The sequence below is a fragment of the Diaporthe amygdali genome, assembly GCF_026229845.1.
Source record: "Diaporthe amygdali strain CAA958 chromosome Unknown NODE_59_length_222216_cov_65_098826, whole genome shotgun sequence".
NCBI lineage: Eukaryota > Fungi > Ascomycota > Sordariomycetes > Diaporthales > Diaporthaceae > Diaporthe > Diaporthe amygdali.
Genome location: NW_026517079.1, coordinates 200494 through 222216, shown reverse-complemented (window position 1 = coordinate 222216; position 21723 = coordinate 200494). Strand labels below are relative to the sequence as shown.

Below are 21723 nucleotides of genomic sequence, written 5' to 3'. Positions count from 1 at the left end.
TTTATATAATAAATATATTAATAAAAAAAAATTTTTATTATTAAAATAACTTTATAAAATTATTAAATAAATAATAAAACTTAAAAAACTATTTAATAAAAAATAATTTTATTAAAATTATATATACTAAAATTTAAATATTAATTAAACTAAATATATAAAAAATTATAAAAAAAAAAAAAGTAATATTAAAACTTTTATTTTTAAAATAAATATTTATTTATAAGTTTAATAAAAATAAAAACTTTATAAAATATAAAGTATAAATATATATATAAAAAAAGTTTTAAATACTTAACTTATTATAAAATACTTATATAACAATATTTATAGCTAAATTTTTTTAAATAATTATTATAATAATTATAAAGTTTAATTTAAAAATTAATTAAATAAATATAACTAAAGTATTTTTAAATTTTATAAAAAAAAATTATAAATTAATATTTTATAAATTATTAAATAACTTTTAAAAATTAAAAAAGTATATATTATTAAAATATACTTTATATAAACTTTAAAATTTATTATTATAATAATATAAAAAATTTAATTATACTTTTAATTAATTTAAGCTTTTATTATTAATAAAAAACTATATTTATTTATAAATTAAATAAAAAGTATTATAATAATTTTTTATATAAATAATATTTTAATATTTTATTATTAAAAATATTAAATAAAAGCTTTTTAAACTAAAAAAAGTATTAAATATATATATAATATAATAAATTAAAAAACTATAAAATAGTTTTTAAATATATAAATAATTAAAAACTATTAAAAAAAAATAATTAGCTTAATATATAATATATACTTTAAAAAAATTATATTGAAATTTAATTTAATAAATAATAAAAAGTTTTTACTAATAACTTCTTTATTAGTTAATAAATTATAAAAATATATTAAAAAAGCTATATATATTAAAATTAAAAAATATTAAAAATATATAAAATTAATATTATATACTATAATAATACTTTACTTAAATATAGTATATATAGCTATATAGCTTTTATAATTCTTTATAAACTTTAAATTTATATACTTTAATATAAATAATTATTTAATATAATATTTTTATTTAATAAAAATATTAAAAATTAAATATAAAAAAAGATTTTAAAATATTAATATATTTTTAATTATTAAAAATGCTTTTTTTATAAATAATAAAAAATTTTAAAAATTATTTTAAAAATTTATAATTATACTATTTAATAAATTAATTTATTAAAAAGTAATTAAATAAAATATAATAATTACTTTAATTATAAAAGCTAAATTTATAATTTTAAATTATATAATTAAAAATATAATAATATTTTAAAATTTTTTTATTAATATTTTATTAAATATTAATAAATTATAAAAAATTTATTATAATAATAAATAAACTATTTAACTTATTATATTAATAAAAAATAAGCTTATAATTTAATTAAAATATTTAAATATTTAATAAATATAATTAAAAAAATAATATTAAAAAAAAAATTTAAAATTAAATATTTTAAAATTAACAAAATATTAATTAATAAGCTTATAAAAAACTTTATAAAAAAATAATTTAAATACTTTTAATTATTATTAAACCTTTATAATATAAAAGTATTAATAAATTAAATTAAATAATATATATTAGTATTAATAAATTTTATTTAGCTAAGCTTATAAAAGCTTATTAATAGCTAAATATTTAGGGTATTAATTATACTATAATTTTAAAAAATAATATTATATTAAATAAAAATAATTTATAAAGCTTTATATAAAAATATTATATACCTTTTTAATTATATTTTTTATTATATAAATAAAAATATATTTTATATAGCACTTAAAGTTAGTTATATAGTAATTTTTTTTATTAATATTTTTAATATTATTAAAGCTAATAGCTTAAACTTAATAAATAATTTTTTTATTAAAGCTTTTAATTAAAAAACTATAAAAAGCTTAAAAAATATATTTTTTAATACTAAAATTAGCTAATATATTTAGAAATAACTTAATATATTTATTAGCAGCTTTAATAATATTACTACTTACTAATAGGCTGTTATTTTTAAATATATTTTTTATATTAATATCCTTAGTATTGCTATTAAGCTTTTTAAAACTATTATTTAAAAGTATAAAAAATAAACTGTATTTACTCTTAATATTATTAAGCTTATTAATAAGATACTATTTTAAGCGCTTTTTTTAAATAGTATAGGTATTTATAAAAACCTTTTTATTAGGGTTAATAGCTATATTATAAAAAGCTTAAATATTAATATATAAAATAATAAAAATAAAAGTATACTTTTTATTATAAGCGTATTATAAATAGTAATTACTATTATTAAAATAATTAAAATAGTTACTATTACTTTTACTATTAATAAATAAATATATATAAATAAAATAAAGCTTATTATATTAAATTATAGTTTTAAGCTTAAGCTTATTTTTAAAAAATAATTTATAAAATACTTTATAATTATAAATAATAATAGGTAAAATATAGCTAAATATTTAAAATTTTAAGTTAATATAATAAAAAGTTTTTAAAATATATTTTTTAAAAAAAGCTAAGCTATTTATATTTAGCTTTTTAATACTTTTTCTTTAAAGCTTTATAATATTTTTATATTTACCTTTAATAATAATATAAGCTTTTTTATTAGCTAAAAGCTTAATTATATTTAAATAAATATATTAATAATATTTTAATAAATAAATAATAATAAAAAGTATTTATAAATAGAAAAAAAGTAAGGTATTTTAAAATTAATAAAAAAGTTAAAAAGTATATTATTTAGTAATTTTTAATATATAATAGGCTAATTATTTATAATTTTTATTAATATAGCTTATAATAAAAAAGAATTAATAAAAGAGTTTTTTAATAGATATATAAGTAATAGTTTAAAAAAACTATTTTATAAAGGTATAAGTTTAAAGTATATTAATTATTTATAAAAGTTATAATTTAAATAATTATATATAAAGTTTTTATAAATAAAAGTAGAAAAGTATTATATATTATAAAATAAATAATAAAAAAAAGGTTATTATTAATATAATTAATAGTTATAAGTAAAAGGAATTAGAAATTAAAGTATATATTTTAAAGAATTATTTTTATATTTAAAGTAATAATTAGTATATACTATTATTAAACTTATTAGCGCTTTAAAGTTATTATTACTAAATACTTTATTATAGTTATTAAGTACCTTTTTAAAAAAAAGTATTATATTTTATTAAACTAATATTCTTTTTATTAAAATTCTTTTTAATTAACTATACTTATAATAATTAGTTTTAAATTATTTTTAAGTAAATACTTAATAATATTTAAAGGGTATATTATAAATTTGGTATATATATAAGCTGCTAAAAGCTATTATAAAGGAGTGTATACCTGTTAGAGCACCTATAAATTACACTCTAAAGGCTTGCCCTCTGCTAAAGCAAACTTAGCTAAAACAATAACGCTTTCATTAACACTCTACTACTCGCTATATAATCCACAGTGCTTTATACTTAACTTATGAAATTTAACACACTGAAATCTCTGTCTCCCAATGTTCAGATTTTCCTTGATGTTCCACGCTGTAATTACTCGTACTTCTAAATTGTGTGGTCCGTTCTCGGACGGCGACCTGTCAACAACACGAACTGAAAACTGCTGAGCCCTGTGAGGAGATGGTAACATGAGGAGGATCAGGAGTCTGTTCTCTCGGTGCAAAGTTATCTGCCGAATAACCCTGAAGTTGTATGTTCTCACCTTCCGCACCGAACATTTTCGGACATGGCGTTGAATCTGAAATGCGCATCTGAATATTGGTAGCAATAACACAGAAGTGGCGGAATTATTGTCCAATGCTAGGGAAGAAACGATGTATTGTCTGAAAACATAACTTGGGCCTTTTTATTGGTCATCATTCACTATCACAATGTCAGCTTTTTCTCCGGTATCAGTGTCAGGTCACCGTTTTCTGTAAATCCATTTGGCGAAAACGAACTAGGAACATGCTCTATAACACGATTTCGCGTTGCTATGAAGAAATGTGAGATTCCAAACACTAATAAGGCTGTTAGTGACTGCAATACTGACTGGGATGCATGAGCAGTAATGAGTTTCACTTCGCGGAACAATGATCTCAGCAGGTGGAAAGCTGACGAAAGTCTTACAACTTGAACCATTCACCTTCGTCACGGGCCTGCGATTGAGAAGCGTGTAAAATACAACTTTAGTACTTGCGCATTCGTAAATTGGTCCAACCCAAGCCATATTTGCTGTAATGATCTGATTAGGAAGCTAAGCAAAGTGCTCTATCACCCAGTCTGGTTGAATAATGTAAAGAAGTTCCAGAAGGTTTTCCGTTGGCTGTCCTGTATAGGTAAAGAACACAGGATTGTGGTTGCTTGGCATGCTGCTGTTAATCGGCTGACCTGTCACCACCAAGCATGGCCTTCACTGTCACCCACCCTCCCACCATACTTACTCGTGTATATACATCAGTCAAAACTTTCCACACGCAATCAAATTCCGAAATGGAAACAACCAGGTGAGTTCATCTATTTGTGATAGCTGATGACAACAGTTGGGGATTAGGAATTGACAGGTACTGAACGAAAAGTACAAAATTGCTCTAATGGGAAGGGATCTGTGAGACCCAGGATCCAGAAGTAGAGCTACAACAAGGCAGGCATCAAGACAAGTAGAATAACGCTAACTAAAGTACCCGCTACGAAAAAGAAGAAAAAAGACCTCTTGAGCAAAAGATTCTGTCATGAAGGGGAATCGAACCCCTGCCCCAGGCATGGGAAGCCTGGATTCTACCACTAAACTATCATGACCTTAGTGGGGAACTGCAAATTACGCCCTTATAGCTCGCATTCCACATTCGTGCCGGTAACCCTCGTCAGCACTAAATGCAAAGTCTCAAGCATTCACAAACAACTTCAGAAAAATATTCATAACCTCGCAGTCAGCACTGCTAGTACAAAATCAACGTATAGGCATTGTTGTTGTTCACAATTAACTCCTTGAAATGGCATACTTATGTGGACAACACGAAGAGAGTGACGTCCAGGTCCTCTTCAATGTTGTGATCAGGGTTAAAGATACATCTAATGCGTTCGAATAATACTTCGGAAGGCAAATCTAAGCATGTCATCCGCAAAACAAGAATTTACTCTACTCAAGATCATCCTTGTGTTGGATGCATCTCTGATCAATCCTGCATCGAGAAATCATTGGCTGAATCATGGTCCTTTTTGTTGATGATGGTATTCCAAGGACCGCAGTGGACAGATGCTTCCTCTAACCTGGCTTTACAAGTCCTGGATGACCGAAGACTCTTGTCCATCTTCTCGCATCTCACTCGCACGCTCGACCTGCTTCTACCTCCCTTCATTCTTTCCCCAACTTCCATTGGCGACGCGCTTCCGCAGTTTCTCAGGCAGTGGCCGGTACTCAGTCGAATCACCCCATCTTTGTACTAGCCACTGACGGTAGTCTTCTAAACTTTCGTCCTCCGTCCAGATGTCTAGCGTCAGCCAATACGCATTGTACGTCACCTCGTCCCAGAAAGTCTCAATAGGGGACTCCGGACGTGCAAGTGTCTCTCCTATGTGCTCTTCGAGGACCTGGATATTGGCCCTTCCGAAATTTGTGATAAACACTCTGATATCTGACTTTCCCTCTACTAGCTCGGAAGTTCCCACCCAGACATGATCCATATGAATTCCGCTGTCCACGCCTGCATTGCGAAGAAGAGCATCGGCTTCGTAGATTTTGGCCAAGACCTCCAGCTTCCAGGCTCGAGGAAGCTGGGGCTGGGCCTCTACATAGCCGCTGGTAAAATAGTGTTTGCAATAGGTACTCGCCAGGTCTGCCGCTGTGACGTCCTCAAACAGAAGCAACCCGACCGGCCTGGTAGTTGCATAGTCAACACCTCCGAAGTCTGTGGATGGTACAGGGACGTCCATGTTCCAGCCTCCTAAGAACACTGGTGTCACTTTACCCGAGATACCCGCACCCTCGAGTCTTACGTACGCCTTTGCCTCGTTGTTGAATTGCCCATTTGCCAAACTTTGAGCGAACATCACATCGCTGGAATATACCGGGTCATAAATCTTGGCTATGCATCTCGACTCCCTGTGATCGTCCAGGTGGCACCGTACCACGTTCCAGAAAACATCGCTGGCCGGCCGTGTAATTATTGAATCCACATGCAAGATATGCTCATCAGCATGGTGGCGGGTGTTACCAGCCCATTTTATCTCTAGCTCGCAAGCCGGGTGTGCGATAGAATATTTGATCGCCGAGATTTTGTGAAAGCCTGGAGGGTATCTGGCTTTGAGAATCTTGTCTGCTTCCGCTTGTGCATCCCGCTCCGCGCTTGGCGATGTGGAGGGGCGAATTGTGATAGCGAAGCCGGGGATGTACGGGAAGGGCGGGCTTGGCCCATCAACTTCCCAGTGGTAACGCGGGGACTCAGAGGGGACCATCTTTGCCGCTGTCTCGGAAGGGTCCACAAACATAGGACGAATTCTGGCCAACGTAAAGCGCCAGGCTGAGTATAGTGGATTGTCTAGATCTGCCACAGCTTCCATCTGGAAAACGCGGTCGGATCTACTTATACCAAACACTTGGAGAGCCCCACCTCCAGGCAGCCAGGTCGCCTTTTCTCAAATTTTGTGGCCCTGGTCATATTCTTCCTCATGCAAAGTCCTGCTAGACACACCTATAAATCTACATGCTGGTGATATAGTGTACAACCCGAGAGGACCAATTCAGCCCCTAGGGATGGTTGCCTGGCAACAGGCAATCAATGTGGCTCCGCAGTATCGACCTCATCCATCACGAATCTCCCTTTCCTTCCAAATTGTCTATATACATTCAGAGAAGTGGTCTGCATCATGTGTTCTGAATCCATTCTCTTCTCCCATAAAACCAACTTTTCTGCTAGAACATAAGTTTTGAGGTCTAACATGAAGGCTACGAAATTCGATATCAGTGAGCATCGGAGAAGAGGGTTGACTGTTCGGGCTTTGTAGAGATCCGGCGAAAAGCGAGCCTTTGAAGGGTCGAACCTCAACGTGTGTGAGCTGGCAATGGGCTGGACCATCAAGTAGAAATAGGCTGGTTTGACCCAAGGCTACCATTGATCTTCAAATTTAGACTTTCAACACATCGAAGGTCACGAGGCAAGAATATCTGCCTGTAGCCATGAGAATTTTTCAGTGTTGAAGCTCTATCTGATGGTTAGTGTACTTCCAATTGCGGTCTTAGCCGCTTTGTCACCTCGTTGGACAATTTCTTCGTATTGTTGTCTTCATATTGTCTACGCGCATCGTTAATCATCATTAAGCAAGACATTTAAAAATATGCGACCCCAGACGTACTAACCTCTCCCAACTTGAAGTGTAACGTCTTATGTAGCTGACCAACCTATCTTTCCCTTTGGCTCCTTGACTCCGCCATGCCGAACGCGTTTGAAACGGTCGGTCTATCCGAGACAGGGCTTTTCCAGACTTCTTATGGTAGCTCAGCGAGTTGGAAGGTTTACTTGTTTGCAGTATGCCCTGTCATCATCTACCTACTTCATCTTCGAGCAACCAGACTTCGCGTCCTCCCGCAGGGAGTACCGTGGGTAGGTCTTCGCAATGAGTGGCTCTCAAAGACTAGAGCCAATCTGCGGGAATTATTTGACTCCAAACCGAATATCGAAGAGGGCTATCAAAAAGTGAGTACAATTTCTGCTCACTTATGTCCCTTGCCAACTAATCTAAATCATGTAGTATGGCAAACATGGAAAGCCATATATTACACCGAATGTAACTTTCAAAGCCGAGGTTTTGCTGCCACCCTCTTACATGTCATGGCTGCTTGCCCAGTCAGATTCAGTCCTCTCCATATACAAGGTGCTCCTTGCCGATGTTGAGTTCAACTATACGTCTCCGCGAAGCTGGAAGTTCATGCGTCCGTTCCACGTCGAGGCACTGAACAAGATGAATCTGAATGCCATGACTGGTGTGATGATGGAGGAGATGGCCGAATCCCTACCCGAATGGTTTGGAAATGTGCCTGGGAAATGGGAACGCGTTGGTGTGCAAGCGTCAATGTCGACTATTCTGACCCGTATCACGAACCGAGTCTTCGTCGGTAAGGAAGTCGCCCATGACAGTGACTACTTTCACTATTCAATGAATTTCGTCAAAACAATTCGGCAATGCGCTGCGATCATCAGCTACCTCATCCCCGCCATGCTCAAGCCCATTCTCGGGCCCCTTGCCGCCCTGCCCGCCCGCTGGTACGAGCACCGCTGCTCGCGGTACTTGGTGCCACTGATCCAGAAACATCTGGTTGAGGCGTCGGCAGCCAAGGACACCCACCACGAAGAGCGCAACCCAGACATGCTGCAGCTGATGGCGCGCTTCGCAGCCAAGTCGAGCGACCCGCTCGACCACGACCCGCGCTCCTTATGTGCGCGCATCCTGGCGCTCAACTTCGTCGGGATCCACACGAGTAGCGCAGCCGCCATGGCCGCCATCATCGACATCCTGTGTGCTGGCCCAGAGGTCTATGCCGCGCTGCGCCGTGAAGCTGCCTCCGTCCTGCGCGACGCCGGCGGAGTCTGGAACAAGGCTGCCGTCAACAAGCTTGTGCTCATGGACAGCACCTTGCGCGAGTCACTGCGCTCCAGCGCCTTCAAAGCCCGCGGCGTCGAGAGGCAGGTCGTCAAGAAGGGCGGCGTCATGCTGCCTGACGGCACTCTCCTGCCAGAAGGGACTAAAGTCGGCATGCCCACTACTGAGATACACATGGACCCGAATTTCTACCATGACCCTACGACCTTTCGCCATGACCGCTTCGTTGGCAAGGCAGAGCTCGGTATGGTAAATACTACGGACACGTTCCTGGCGTTTGGCCACGGCAAGCACGCTTGGTAAGTTTTCTTAGTATTTCCTGAATCTTCAAGAGTCTCTCTCGAATTCGTTTACATTTGAGAAGATTCGCTGATGATACTGTCTTTCTTCAGCCCCGGCCGCTTTTTCTCCACCCATGAGCTCAAGCTCCTCTTTGCCCACATTGTCCTCAACTATGACCTCAAGTTCTTCAATAGAAGACCCAAGACTGTTTATGTGAGCGACTTTTGCATTCTTCCAGAGGAGGTTTTCTTCGAGGCGTGTCGTAGGGAGAGGAGTGCGCATCTTGATTTGGAAGCTCAAGGGTTGGTGCCCCCGTGATGAAGGGAGCATACATTCAACTGGAGTGAATCCAAGCTCTGTGGAATAAGATCTTGAGAAACCCGCGCTCGTGAGAAGAGAGCACTGTGCGCATGTTGATCGTACCCGGTCCAGTCCAATCTCCTGCCGCAGCCAAAGAATAGCAGATACACATTATGAGCCGTATGCACAGACACGTCTTAGCTTGCTTCAATCCTCTATTCATCCAGGGTAGCTATCTGCAGCTTAATTCTCTACATAATGCGCAGGTAGATCGACGTCCCACTTCGGACGTTCAACTAGCGCAACCTCCATCGTTGGTATCTCTAGGGCCTTGTTCGTGCTAGTGCCATTTGCACCATTGATCCTGCCTTCTCCATCCTCACTCTCCAGTGGCACAACGCCAAGTATCGGCCGGTACTTGTACGTATGCCACCACTTCTTGCGTTGCTCCTCAGTGCCTGGCGCATCTCCTTCCCCTTCTGACCGCCCACGCTGCTCACGCTTGCGCAGCTTCTCTAGTTCTCCGCCATCAGTCTCCTCATCCGCATTGTCATTTTCATCCTCATCTCCGGTTCCATCTGCCTGAGGCTCGGCATCCGCCATGTCCACGTCTACCCACTGGCCAGTCTTGCCGTCTTCTGCAAGTGACATGCGTACGTGATGTGGTGCGAGTGCGCCAACCTCCGTCTTACTTCCCGCACCACTGTCGGCTCCTCGCTTACGTTTCCGGTTCTTCTTCGATGGGGTTGATTCTTGCTCTGTGAAGTCGAGCGAGATATCCAGCATGAAGAGGAACGAAGTACCGTACATCCAGATCCTGGAGCCTTGCCACACCACACCCTTAATCAGGTCGCGGGTAGCTCGTATCTCTTCTGGCAGCTTCCATACGGTGTTTCTTCGCGACCACTTGGTCAGCGACCCCTCCAAAGGATTGAACGTGTAGATGCGCGAGGCTGCCGTGATAGCCAAGAGGATGTAATTGTCTGGGCCTTCCTCGCCTTCCTCGCGGAGTTTCGGCCCGAGGGCGTCGTTAGAGAACGACAGCACTACTGGCGCATGTGACAGTTTTGGGAAAAGTGAAGCTTTAGGGTTACGAATCCAGGCGGGGCCGGGTTCTGACACGTCCTCATCGTCTGACGAATCGCTCGAATCTGAAGAGGACGCGCCATCGTCGTCTGTCGGTTCTGCGCCATTCTGCACGCTGCTGTCATGCAGGATCCATGTGTCGACGTAGCCTGCCAAGTCGGCGGTGGCGAGAACACTGCTGTCCGGTGAAAATGTGATGTGAGTGACGCGTCTGTCGTAATTGCCCAGACCCCCTAACCGCACGTGCTTGGGAACGTCTCTTCGCAAGCGATTCAATTTCGCAGGGCGCGGGTGTATTGAGATCCCCGATTCCTCCTGTGTTATTCTTGCGATGCGGACCTGGCTGCCCTCCTGGATCCAGCCAAGCCATCGGCCATCAGGGGAGATCTGAACGAGTGTCGCCCCTGAGCTCTCAATGGACGATGGCACCTCAATCTTGCGGATCTTCAATTCTTCTTTCAGTTCATCGCTTGTTGTGAGATGGAATGCCTTGATGGCCGTGATTGTGGATACAACAAGCATCGAGCCGTCCCTGCTGATGGAACATGATGTGATGTTCGATTCTCCCTTGATGAGGATTCGGCCAAGCAGCTTGCGATTGGTCTCAATGCTTTGTTCGACATCGTCGCTGTCCAGGAGATCCTTCATCGGCCGACGTAGTTTCCAGATATGCACTTCCCGATCCCACCAGCCGACGATCAGGCGGGCTCGAGGCGCACTTTGCAACGGGATAGATTGGGGTAGATGTGAGAGTGTTCGATGATTCTCTACTCCAGCCTGGCGCAGCGGCGTGACGACAGGAGTGGCATCGGGTCCTGGCGGAGAGCATTAGCAAGAAATACAACGGTTTCGTACTGGATGGGAACAGTCTTACCTGCAGTCACAATAACACTCATACCCAGGCCTTCAAAAGAAGCCATGGTCTTAACATCGTGGTCGTGGTATTTCCTGTAGAAAACCCTTTGCCAACGAGAAGGGTCGCTCTTCATGGGACGGTACAGAGCTGTTCGCCGGTCCATTCCTCCACTGACGATAGTCAACCCATCCACGCCTGTCGCAAGACTCAGGACATCGGACTTATGGCCTTGAATTCTCTGCGCTTGGGTGTAGGTCTTGCCATCCCAGATGCAGATCTGGCCAGTCGAATCGCCAGAAACAATGTCGCCGTTCTTGAGACACTTGATGGACCAAACGATGATGTCCTTGGAGCCACCGATGAGATCCTTACCCAGTGTCATCTTGCGCAGAAGCTCTCCTCTCCTCAGATCGAAGACGCGGATGGAACTGTCTGAGCAGCCGACAACGGCTACCTGCCGGGATTGAAAAGCGATGCTGACCATCCTGATGTTTTTCTTGGCAGTCTTGACCAGTGTTCGTTGGAATTGAAGGTCGTCATCATCGATCGAGTACAGGACAATGCTCCCATCTATCGTGCCGGCCACCAGCCTTTGGGGCTGGCTGGCGGGAACGACGCCGTTGTGGGGTTCCTTCGGGGGTGCGGGCTGTGCGGCAAGGCACCATATCTCGCCGTGCTGCCCGCTGGCATGTTTCCTGGCTTTCCCCTTCTCTAGGTCCCACTCGGTGACAGTGGATGTGTAACCGATGCTGAACAGTCTCGACCTCCCTGCGATGACGTTCCCGTCCTGCAGCGTCTCGTCTTCCCCAGTGACCCAGACCAGGGCGTCAACACTTCTCTCGCGTCCGCCATGTATCGTGGTCTCGTGGAACCAATTGCCGTTCAGCGGGTTCCAAATCTCTACATCGCCGTTCGCTCTGCCGATCGCTAGTCGAGCTTGTCGTTTGGCAGACAGCAGGGGGTGGGAGAAGGCGAGGGCGTTGATGGGGGACGCTGGGAAAGGAACAAAACGGCAGCGGTGGATGTCCATCTTGTCTTTGGCTTTGGACTCTTGGAGCTGTAGGAGAATGTCTCTGCTCCTCTCCCTGAGGTGAGCGGTCAGATGCGACCGTGGGCTGGTGAAGGGCGACCCGTGGATGACAAGTGAATGTGTTTTGCAGCAGGGAATCGCATGTCTCTTGACTTCTCAAAAAATCCAAAACTTTTTTTCTTTGCTTAGCCAGACCCTGGGCAATGAGCAGTAACTTTTTTGGCCCTGGCGGCAGGCAAGACAGGGGTGGAATGGCCCGTGCTCTAGCTATCGCTGTACATGGGCACTCAGGGCAGTATCTGTATTACAGTTACGGTCCCTAGGTATCTGTTCATACTTTGACTTTATTGGCATGTGAGTATATTGTGCATGGCATTCAAGAAGTCAGCTTTAATAGTAAACATATCGATAGAAGTCTTCAAAGTGATATAATAACATCATATACCTAGGACAATCTCCTCGGGGATTATCTAGCCTGTGATGTCTCCTTTGGAAACTTGTTATAAGCCTGGAGTGGTACAACTTCTTTGAGATTTTCTTTTATAGAATTGCATCCTTTGGCTAATTGAAACCTTCATTTTAAGTATTATACATCCCTGGGTGCCGTCTAACTTTGTCGTGGTAGCTTCAGACGCAACACAAAGGCGACCTGAGTACCGCACCTCCTTAGGACCCAGAGAGGTGTTTGGGGTATCTGCAGGGGGCCAATTGCCCCACGTTGATGTCTCACTGATCGTAATCGCTCTGCGGCATGGGTGCAAGGGTGCAACAAAGTGGGATGCGTGCCCACCGGCGAGTTCCAGAAAGCAGGGAATGAGGGGCAGCACTTATAATGTATGACTGCACACCTTGATGGTGACTGCACACCCTAATGGTTACTGCCCAGACTTCCCGTCAACACCGGAACTTCAAGCTTGCTCTAGGTTAGCTGCAGCCCACCACGACACAAGCAAACCACGGCCAAGCAAGCAGTCACCACTTGGCCAGCCCTGATCGCGCCATGGACTTCAACAGCTCCTCCCCGTACCCAGAGGGTGTCATATCCTTCCTGGATACTGATCTCTACAAGCTGACCATGCAATGCGCCGTCTTTAAGTACTTCAAAGATGTGCCCGTGACCTATGGATTCACCAACCGTACTCCGGAGAAGCAGCTGTCGCGAGCTGCCTATCGCTGGCTAGAGGCCCAGATCACCAGTATGTCAAACCATATAACACACAAATACACTGTCGCGTCGCACAAGAGCTAATCAAGAGCTTGCTATCCAGAGCTTGGGAACATCTCCCTCCTCCCCGACGAGTTGCATTTCCTCCAGCAGCACTGCAAATACCTCACGCCCGCCTATCTCGAGTTCCTCCAGGACTTTCGCCTGCGCCCTCGCGAGCAAGTGACCATCACCTTCACGCCAACTGGGGATGACACAGGAGCGGACACAGATCTCGGTGACATCCAGCTCTATATCAAGGGCTCATGGGTGGATACCATACTCTACGAGATACCCATTCTGGCCCTCACTTCAGAAGCTTACTTCAAGTTCATGGACAAGGACTGGAACTATGACGGGCAGGAGGAGAAGGCATATGACAAAGGAATCAAGCTCCTAGAAGCCGGATGCGTCTTCTCCGAGTTCGGCACGCGCAGACGCCGCGACTACCACACTCAGGCGCTTGTATTCAGGGGCCTCGTCAAGGCGAGCAAGCAGGCCGAGAAGCGCGGCCTCCCGGGAAAGCTATCAGGAACCAGCAATGTCCACCTGGCCATGCGCTTCGGAATCCCACCAGTGGGCACTGTCGCGCACGAGTGGTTCATGGGCATCGCCGCCATCAAGAATGACTATCCCCGGGCGACAGAGGAGGCGCTGCGGCACTGGGTGTCTTGCTTTGGCGAGGGCGTTCTCGGCATCGCGCTGACCGACACGTTCGGCACGCCAGAGTTCCTCAAGGCATTTAACAAGACCATCGAGCGTCTTCCAGATGCGCCTGTGCCTACTGAGCACCAGCCTTCGATCGCAGACGACTTCATATCGGCAACTAAGGATGTCATCGCAAAAGTGGGCCTATCGGACGGCGCTGCCAAGCCCAAGACGTATGCGGACGTCTTCACTGGCGTCAGGCAGGACTCGGGAGACCCGGTGGAATTTGTCGGCACCATGCGGAAGTTCTACGATAGCGTGGGAATCAAGGACAAGAAGGTCATTGTCTTTTCGGACTCGCTGAACATTGAGCGGTGCCTGGAGTACAAGAAGGTCGCCGAGGAAGCCGGCTTCCAGCCGACATTCGGCGTGGGAACCTTCCTGACGAATGATTTTGTGCGTACGGCTGACGGCTCCAAGTCCACGCCAATGAACATCGTCATCAAGCTTAGCTCAGCAGCCAACAATCCCGCTATCAAGATCAGGTAAGCTGCGTCTCGACTCATGTATGCTGCTCGTAACTGACTTACTCTAATAGCGATAATATGGGCAAAAACATGGGTGACAAGGAACTTGTCGAAAAGGTCAAGAGAGAGTTAGGCTACGTGGAGAAGCAGTGGGAGGATGGCGACGAGAGTCGAAGGTGGGGCGTCGACGGCCATGGGAAGGCTTAGAAGACGGGAATTTATCTGTATGAAAGTTAGGAGGCCCTCCTATGAAAGTCATCATGTTGGCATGATCCGAAGGGGATCGACAGTTTACCCACTGAAGCCAGGAGTTTAGTAGGGTAGAGATTATTAGGACAGCATTCAGGAGCTCGTCAGGGTGGGCTGCTTTTATTGTCATGGATTCGAGCGTCGGCGGGCTGGTCAATTCTTAGGATACCACGGGATAGATCGAGTTAGACGGCAGGATAGCCAAAGATCCCAGAGGAATCATCATTCCTTACGCATGGGGAGCATCCGGTTTTTATACTCGGGATACCATGGGATTGTCACATATGCTTCACGGCATGAGCAGGCCATCATCTATCTCCCCTCAATTATGAACAAATTCAAATCTTATCTTGTATTCAAATCGGGTATCTTTCCCATTTTCAGATTGCCTGTTTATATACGCCACTTAGTTGCCCACAAATTCTATCTCTAACAAGACAGCCCTCAGATCTTTTCGTCCTTCTTTTGCTTCTCAGTGTTCAACCCGCCCGCCGCGAGAGGCTCTTCGACCGCTTGCCCTTCGTGTATGTACATTGTCATGACCTTGGGACCAGGGTAATTCTCCCTCGCGTGAATGATCCACCACGCCGCAGTGAGAACTACGACGCCCACGACAATCACGCTGTTGTAGTTCATCGCCTCGGCGGTCGTGGGGAGCGCATAAGCTGGCAATACAGGTTAGCTACCGGTTCTCAACCCGAGAACTAGCCCAGCCGGAATGAGAGCCTGGTGGCGGCAAGACACTTACGGAAACAGTAGAATATATCAAAGAACGTGATCAACACGACGGCTGTCAAGTTCACAGCGGTGCCCCACTTTCCGAGGTGGAAAGGGCCCTTGGGGAAGTGTTGTCGCTTGGTAAGGACGTTCCCCATGAAGGGGATCGCGTACGAAATCGTCGTGAGTATGATGAAGGAGCCGGTGAGATCGAGGAAGGCCGTCGAGCTTCCAATGGGGATGGCGCCGAGCCCTGTCGCGACGACGGCCACGAAGAGTGTCGCTGGCACAGGGCACGATAGCCGCTCAGAGACTTGGGAGAAGAGGCCGGAGAAAGGCACGGCGTTGTCGCGAGCCAGGGCCCAGTAGATGCGGGAGTTCTGCATCTATGTTAGCCTTCCACGGCTCCGGGAAAGATTGCATGAGAGAGATTCTTACCGTGACCGTCGTCCCGATACAACACAGCATCGAGGAACACCAGATGATAAAGAGCAACCCGAATTGCGCACCCACGTTCTGGCTGCCATCTCCATTCGCTGTAGCCTGCGCGTAGATGCTTGCCAGGGGATAAGTGTTGATGCCTGTGGTGAGCACGCTCAGGTCCGTAATGGCGTAGGAGATCGTGATCGCAAACACAAACGCGTACAAGAAGCCCAGTCCAATTTGGAGGCCGATGGCCTTGGGAAGGTCCTTCCTCGGGTGCGGAAGCTCCTCTGCCATGTGTGTGATGGCGTCTGGTGTGCCGATGGTGAACGCGCCGTTCAGCACGCCGAGCAGGAACGCAACGCCGCCCTGCCACCCTGTGACGTTGTTCTCCTCAAACGAGCCCCAGACGAAATAGTTGCTTGCGTGCTGCTTCGGCATGGCAGCTAGGACGATGATCGTCACGATGCCGCCCACAATGACGAAGAACATGCCCAAAGTCTGGGTGTGTGGGATCACTCGATTAACGAAGACCACGATCACCACGCAGAACCATGTGATTAGAACGTATGCGACGTATACGTGCCATGATGCGTAGACGTAGGTCGACTGGTGGTAAACGACGTAGAGGTTGACCGAGATGTTTGCCGTGATTTGGATCAGAGCTGCCAGGTCGAACATCCATCCGTAGAAGTTTATCCATCCGGTGAAGAAGCCGACCATACGGCCCCATTTGGGGCCACCAGCAATTGTTCCCCAGTGGTAAACACCGCCAGCTGTTGGCACGCTGCTTGAGAACTAATGTTTGTTTACATTAGCATTCATTCTTCACCTCTGATACTGCTTATTCTGGATATGTTCGCTTGCGGGTCCCAACACCGGCAATTGCAGGAGATATCAGGACACGCGCAGGGGTAAGTGGGTAGAGCCTCCACACACACCTCAGCAAGACCAAGACCAATGAACGAGTAGTAGAAGGCCGCAACGATAAGCCCAAAGATAAGGCCAGGAGGACCGCCGTTCGCTATATTCGGGGACAAGGGAAATATCAGTATAAGTCGTCGATGTCATCGAAACAGGGTCTGCGTACCGATGGAGACAGATATCGACGACCCCAGAGCAACCCAGGCGTTGTCAACGGTCAGGGCGATTCCGGCCAGCCCAACAAGGCCGTATTGCCGCCTCAGCTGGTCTTTGTACCCAGAAGCATTGATGACTGTCCCGTCTTGGACCGCAGCTACAGTCTCGTCTCCAGAATGCTCGCCAAACTCGGGGCTGTGCTGGCCCAGTTTCTGGGGCTGGTGCTCGTCACTCAAACTCATGGTTGCGAGTGTCTTCCTCGACCTCGACTTCGTGATAAGGTTGATAGGCGGCGACTAGCTTGCCGTTCCACCGGTTCTCAGGGGAAGTCGATCGAGGATTGGTTTCCGGCAGTCTGGATCAGACACTTGAAAGACCACAGGGAGAAACGAAAATAGTTGAAAGGTACAGGAAGGAGAAATAGGAGAGATGAGACATTGGCTGCAGGAAGACAGCGTCATCAGCTTCGAGCTCATGGCCCTAAATATCAGCTCGATATTGGATCCATTTCTACACTCGAAACCGGCGGCCTGGACACCAAATCACGTTTGGTAATCTCTTGGTCAACATCTGGGGAAATAGGTGGACTTTGCCAGTTATGGTCAGGGAGTCCGTAGTTGATAAGCCCTAGGCCTGGGTAGACTGACACTGTTGTTTGACAAACTCAACAGCAATGCAGAAAGGACCTGCAAAGATATGCATGCCAATATCATTCCATACAGGACCAGGACCAGGGCTGTATCGACGGGCAGCACCGAGTGGTTGGTGAGGGCAGTAAGGCGCGCCACCGGCGATGATAGGGACAACCTGGGTTGCATCGTTATCTTTTAGTCCTGGGGACTAAGGAAGATACGACCCCTGAGCAATACCACTTGGTGCCTATGGGTGGGGGGGGGGGTGCGGCATGCAGCTGTGCCACAGTAGTACGGCGCCGTTGCAAATGCCGTCTAGATCGTCTTGTGCACCTGGGAAGTCGATTGTTGTTCATATCTGTCGATATTGTTCAGACGTGAGGTCCTCCGGGGCTGGCTCATGATGGCTGCTACAACTCTCGAACCCGGACGAGACGCCACAGGGCAGGCATATCTAGTCATGTTGCCGGCTGTCTGTTGTGAAGATATCTGCCCCAGATCAGGCCCTGGTTCGAGATGGTGGACTGAGTAGTGCAGCGCTGGGCAAAGCTGGGCTCATTGGAGGTAGCGGATTGGACGAAGATGAGGAGGTGATGGGAGGAGGTGGAACACATGGCAAGCAACGCGGGATGGGTGGAGGTCCCGAGATCCGCGGACGTATGTGGGTTAGTGGATCGGGCCGGCTATTTATTGGGGCTTATCAGCTGGAATCCCCCTCTTGGAATGCCTGACTGCGAGGCACCGGCCTTGCACTTACTTTCAGCCTCAAAACGGCTGGCCGTGGTGCGTGGGAGCGTTGGTGTACTGAAGATCAAACAGCAAGCATTTTGAACGCAGCATGTCGACGGTTAGTCATTCATTTACAGTCGACAAGATCGATGCCACTGTAGCATAGCATGTCGGCATCCGTGCCACCTACCCTTCGGTCAACAGGATCGACCGTGATTGGGTTTTCAGTAATAGGATTTCACGGCTACAACGTTGGATCGTCATCCACTAAAGTTTATCTTATTCCTCTCCCCTCTCCCAACCCTGCTGACCGGGAAACCGCAAGACTGGAGAATTCTTCGAAATACTAAGGTCGTGTAGAACACGCTGGAGACAAATCCCACGTGTAGTTCGATCTGGCTTGCAACGGGCGTCTCGGTGCAAATGTTGTCGGCCAGCATGCCCGAGTCAGAGCCTGGGTCAGAACATCGAAAGCAGGATACATTATCGACAAGTACCAGCTACTTTCTCACAATCACTCTAATAAGACGGGAAGAGTCCAAATCACTGAGTCGTCCATGCGATATCTATTCCCACTGTGCTAATATAATGAGAGTTTTGAGAGTGGCCACAAACGGTGTAGGCCCTGAACTGAAGACCGCGTTACCCGACAAATATAACTCCGAGTGCTAAGTCGGCAGTCTTGATCTAATTAAACTCTTTCTTATGACCGTTGTTGACATGTGAGTACATGTGGCTTAACTAAAGTATTCAAGTCCATACATTGTAAGGGTTCGCCCAGTGAGAAGAAGATGGACGATGGCAAAATCGATGGTACCAAGGGTTGTACTTTGAAGCAAGAGGACCCAGAATTGCGTCAAGTCGAAGCCAGGTTGAAGATCGCATGTACACAACCACGACAGCACCGTGAATCCGATCCTTTCAACTAGGCCCAATTCAGGCCATGGAATCGGGATGCGGCCAATGCATGTTGTCCTCATGCCAAGGGCCTGGCGACTGGTAGTAATTCCTGCAAGCAGTGTCTCGACATCTCGGCCGAGATTCGGGTGGGTCAGCTCGAAAGTAGGCCGTCAGCTTCGACCACAGGCCCCCCTCTGCCTGTGTGCTCGGGTATGAGTCCTGGTCTATCGCGTGGAACCACTGGTGGCTCGGATTCAGGGCCTCCGGCCGACGACTGTCGACCGCGCCGAGCGAGATGGTTCGTCTATATGAGGTCATCAGGCATCGAGCTCCGTCCTTCACATTGTGATCGTCGTCGCAGTCATAGACGTAGACGCCACTCTGCCCTCGGGCTTCGTTGAACTCGACGTAGTGGTCAGTCCAACCAAGTCCAGCGAAGCGAGATACATCCTGGTGGTCTTCATCCAGAAGAATCTCGGTTGGTGCTAATGGTCCAGGCTTTCCCGAGTGGTGTTGACTGCAAAACCAGGGTCCTGACTGAGGTTTCTGGCCAGCTCTATACAGAACGTGGCCACACTTATCGGGGTCAAAGCAAAGCATTTCCGGTATGGGGGCTTGGCTAGGGCCTGGGACAATAAATCGAGCGGCATTCTGTCCATAGTCGTTGTACAACTCCCGAAGTTTTGTTGCCTCAAGCTGTCCATTCTCGGGCACTGTGAGTATTCTTGAGCTCGAATGCGGCTTCCAACATAACACCAGCGTGATAGGTGTCATGTAAAAGAGGGTCGCGTCTCGATTCAAGCTGAGTCGTGCACATGGCCATGTGTGATCATTGCAGGATGCTTCCGAAGGGGATCCGCGCGACGTGGATTTGCATGGAAAGTTGTGGCTAGGATCTTTGCAGACAATATGGAAGTCTGACACGGCCTCAAAGAAGTCCTCTTTTCTCGACGATGCCATCAGGTGGGCTTCGATATCAGCCCAATCAATGGACACGTGCTCACACAACCGTAGGCGTCCCTCCCTGCCGATGCAAATGCGACCTGTGTGCGGCTTTTGTCGCTGCATGGGTGAGAAGGCGTGACTTGTGTGGTGGCTGTTGCAACCTCCGCAGTGTAAATATTTTTGTGGTGTTTCCATAAATCTGCACACATTTGGCGGCCTTCCTCTCCAATGAGTACGTTGGCACGGCTTGCAAAGTGTCTGTTTACGGAGATTCGCTTCGAATTCCGGAATCCGTAGCGGTGGAACTATTCCAAAGCTGCTTCGATTGTTCTCTCTGCTGACGAAACGGTCAGGAAAGAGCATGTGAGAGGCAGGCCGTATGTTCTGCAACCAGTTTGTCCAGAACAGATTGGACCTCAACGAGTTATCATCAGTAAGGTGTCGAAGCTTTCTGCAAACCCGACGGATGTAAAAGAGGTCTCGAACATCTGGTAGAAGCAGTTGCAAAATGACCAAGAGGATCTCGTCGGGCAGCTTGAGTAAGAGGCTTAATTCCCTGTTGGAGGCAGCTGCCGCAACCAGTGGATCCATCGAGTCGGTGGATTCGCTCAGTTTAGCACGAATATCTCCTTGCCCATCGCCTAGATCCATCTCTGTTGGATGCCTAGGTATTCACGGCCGTTTGAAACGGTGCTGGATGAGGTTCTGGTGGTATAATGCGAAGAGAGACAAGAATTACTCTGATACAGGAGAGTACACTGTAGAGGGATTCGGAACATGTGTCTATTAAGAGAATCTGTATTTTCCAGTAACAGTATGTCTTCAACGTGCTTGAAGTAGGCTTTGTTATACAAAGTGCACAATGTAAAAATGCTCGAAAAGGATGCTCGCGGATATAGCACCGAACTAATGTGTCAATTAACCCAATTTCTTGTAGTCTCTAGGTTTCCAGATATCCACCGGTGTCTGTGCAAGTCTAGCGCACGGAATATGTGCCATCCAGGTTCGCTCTAAAACACAATTGCACAGATAAAGTAGTTTATCGAGCTCTCTTTGTCGAAATTTTGCAGCCTTTGGCCAAAAACTGCAGCAAATATCAGGTGACACCTGGTGTCTCTCAATCTCAAAACTTGTAGCTCATGTGAACTTCTCAAGATGTGATGAGATATTCGCACGTGAAATGTTGCGTGATGAATTTGGATCTGTCGAGCGAGAGAGCTCGGTGGCTCAGCGGTAATCAGACAGGCTCTATGTTCGATAGAAATTATTCAATGGGACGATAGGCTACTCTTCATACTACTTGTCAATTTGTCCCTCGAGACGCTCTACTCAAATCTACAGGCTTTGCTCGATATTTAGGTCCTGCTATGACTGCACACGTATTGTTGGCTTAGACCTTAGCATGGATGCTCATCAAGTTCCACTATTCCTTGAGCACAAATTTCTATCCGACT

The 21723-nt window shown here is 44.7% G+C and overlaps 6 protein-coding genes across 6 annotated transcripts; 2 read left to right on the top strand and 4 right to left on the bottom strand.

The window, feature by feature from the left end:
• Positions 1-5409: 5409 nt before the first annotated feature.
• J7T55_000537 (uncharacterized protein) lies at positions 5410-6624 on the bottom strand (the record flags this gene model as incomplete). The annotated part of the gene is made up of 1 exon (XM_053135823.1): positions 5410-6624. One exon carries the CDS (start codon positions 6622-6624, stop codon positions 5410-5412), a length of 1215 nt encoding a protein of 404 aa, XP_052986610.1.
• An 869-nt stretch (positions 6625-7493) lies between these two features.
• J7T55_000536 (uncharacterized protein) lies at positions 7494-9261 on the top strand (the record flags this gene model as incomplete). Its single annotated transcript, XM_053135822.1, has 4 exons — positions 7494-7589; positions 7653-7757; positions 7909-8960; positions 9054-9261. 4 exons carry the CDS (start codon positions 7494-7496, stop codon positions 9259-9261), a joined length of 1461 nt encoding a protein of 486 aa, XP_052986609.1.
• A 225-nt stretch (positions 9262-9486) lies between these two features.
• J7T55_000535 (uncharacterized protein) lies at positions 9487-12215 on the bottom strand (the record flags this gene model as incomplete). The annotated part of the gene is made up of 2 exons (XM_053135821.1): positions 9487-11144; positions 11204-12215. The coding sequence occupies 2 exons, from the start codon at positions 12213-12215 to the stop codon at positions 9487-9489; spliced, it is 2670 nt and encodes an 889-aa protein (XP_052986608.1).
• Positions 12216-13215: 1000 nt separating this feature from the next.
• On the top strand, positions 13216-14801 carry J7T55_000534 (uncharacterized protein; the record flags this gene model as incomplete). Its single annotated transcript, XM_053135820.1, has 3 exons — positions 13216-13411; positions 13484-14612; positions 14666-14801. 3 exons carry the CDS (start codon positions 13216-13218, stop codon positions 14799-14801), a joined length of 1461 nt encoding a protein of 486 aa, XP_052986607.1.
• Positions 14802-15287: 486 nt separating this feature from the next.
• Positions 15288-17881, bottom strand: J7T55_000533 (uncharacterized protein; the record flags this gene model as incomplete). The annotated part of the gene is made up of 6 exons (XM_053135818.1): positions 15288-15508; positions 15592-15940; positions 15999-16781; positions 16925-17007; positions 17074-17359; positions 17711-17881. The coding sequence occupies 6 exons, from the start codon at positions 17879-17881 to the stop codon at positions 15288-15290; spliced, it is 1893 nt and encodes a 630-aa protein (XP_052986606.1).
• Positions 17882-19360: 1479 nt separating this feature from the next.
• On the bottom strand, positions 19361-20860 carry J7T55_000532 (uncharacterized protein; the record flags this gene model as incomplete). Its single annotated transcript, XM_053135817.1, has 2 exons — positions 19361-20348; positions 20514-20860. 2 exons carry the CDS (start codon positions 20858-20860, stop codon positions 19361-19363), a joined length of 1335 nt encoding a protein of 444 aa, XP_052986605.1.
• Positions 20861-21723: the final 863 nt, after the last annotated feature.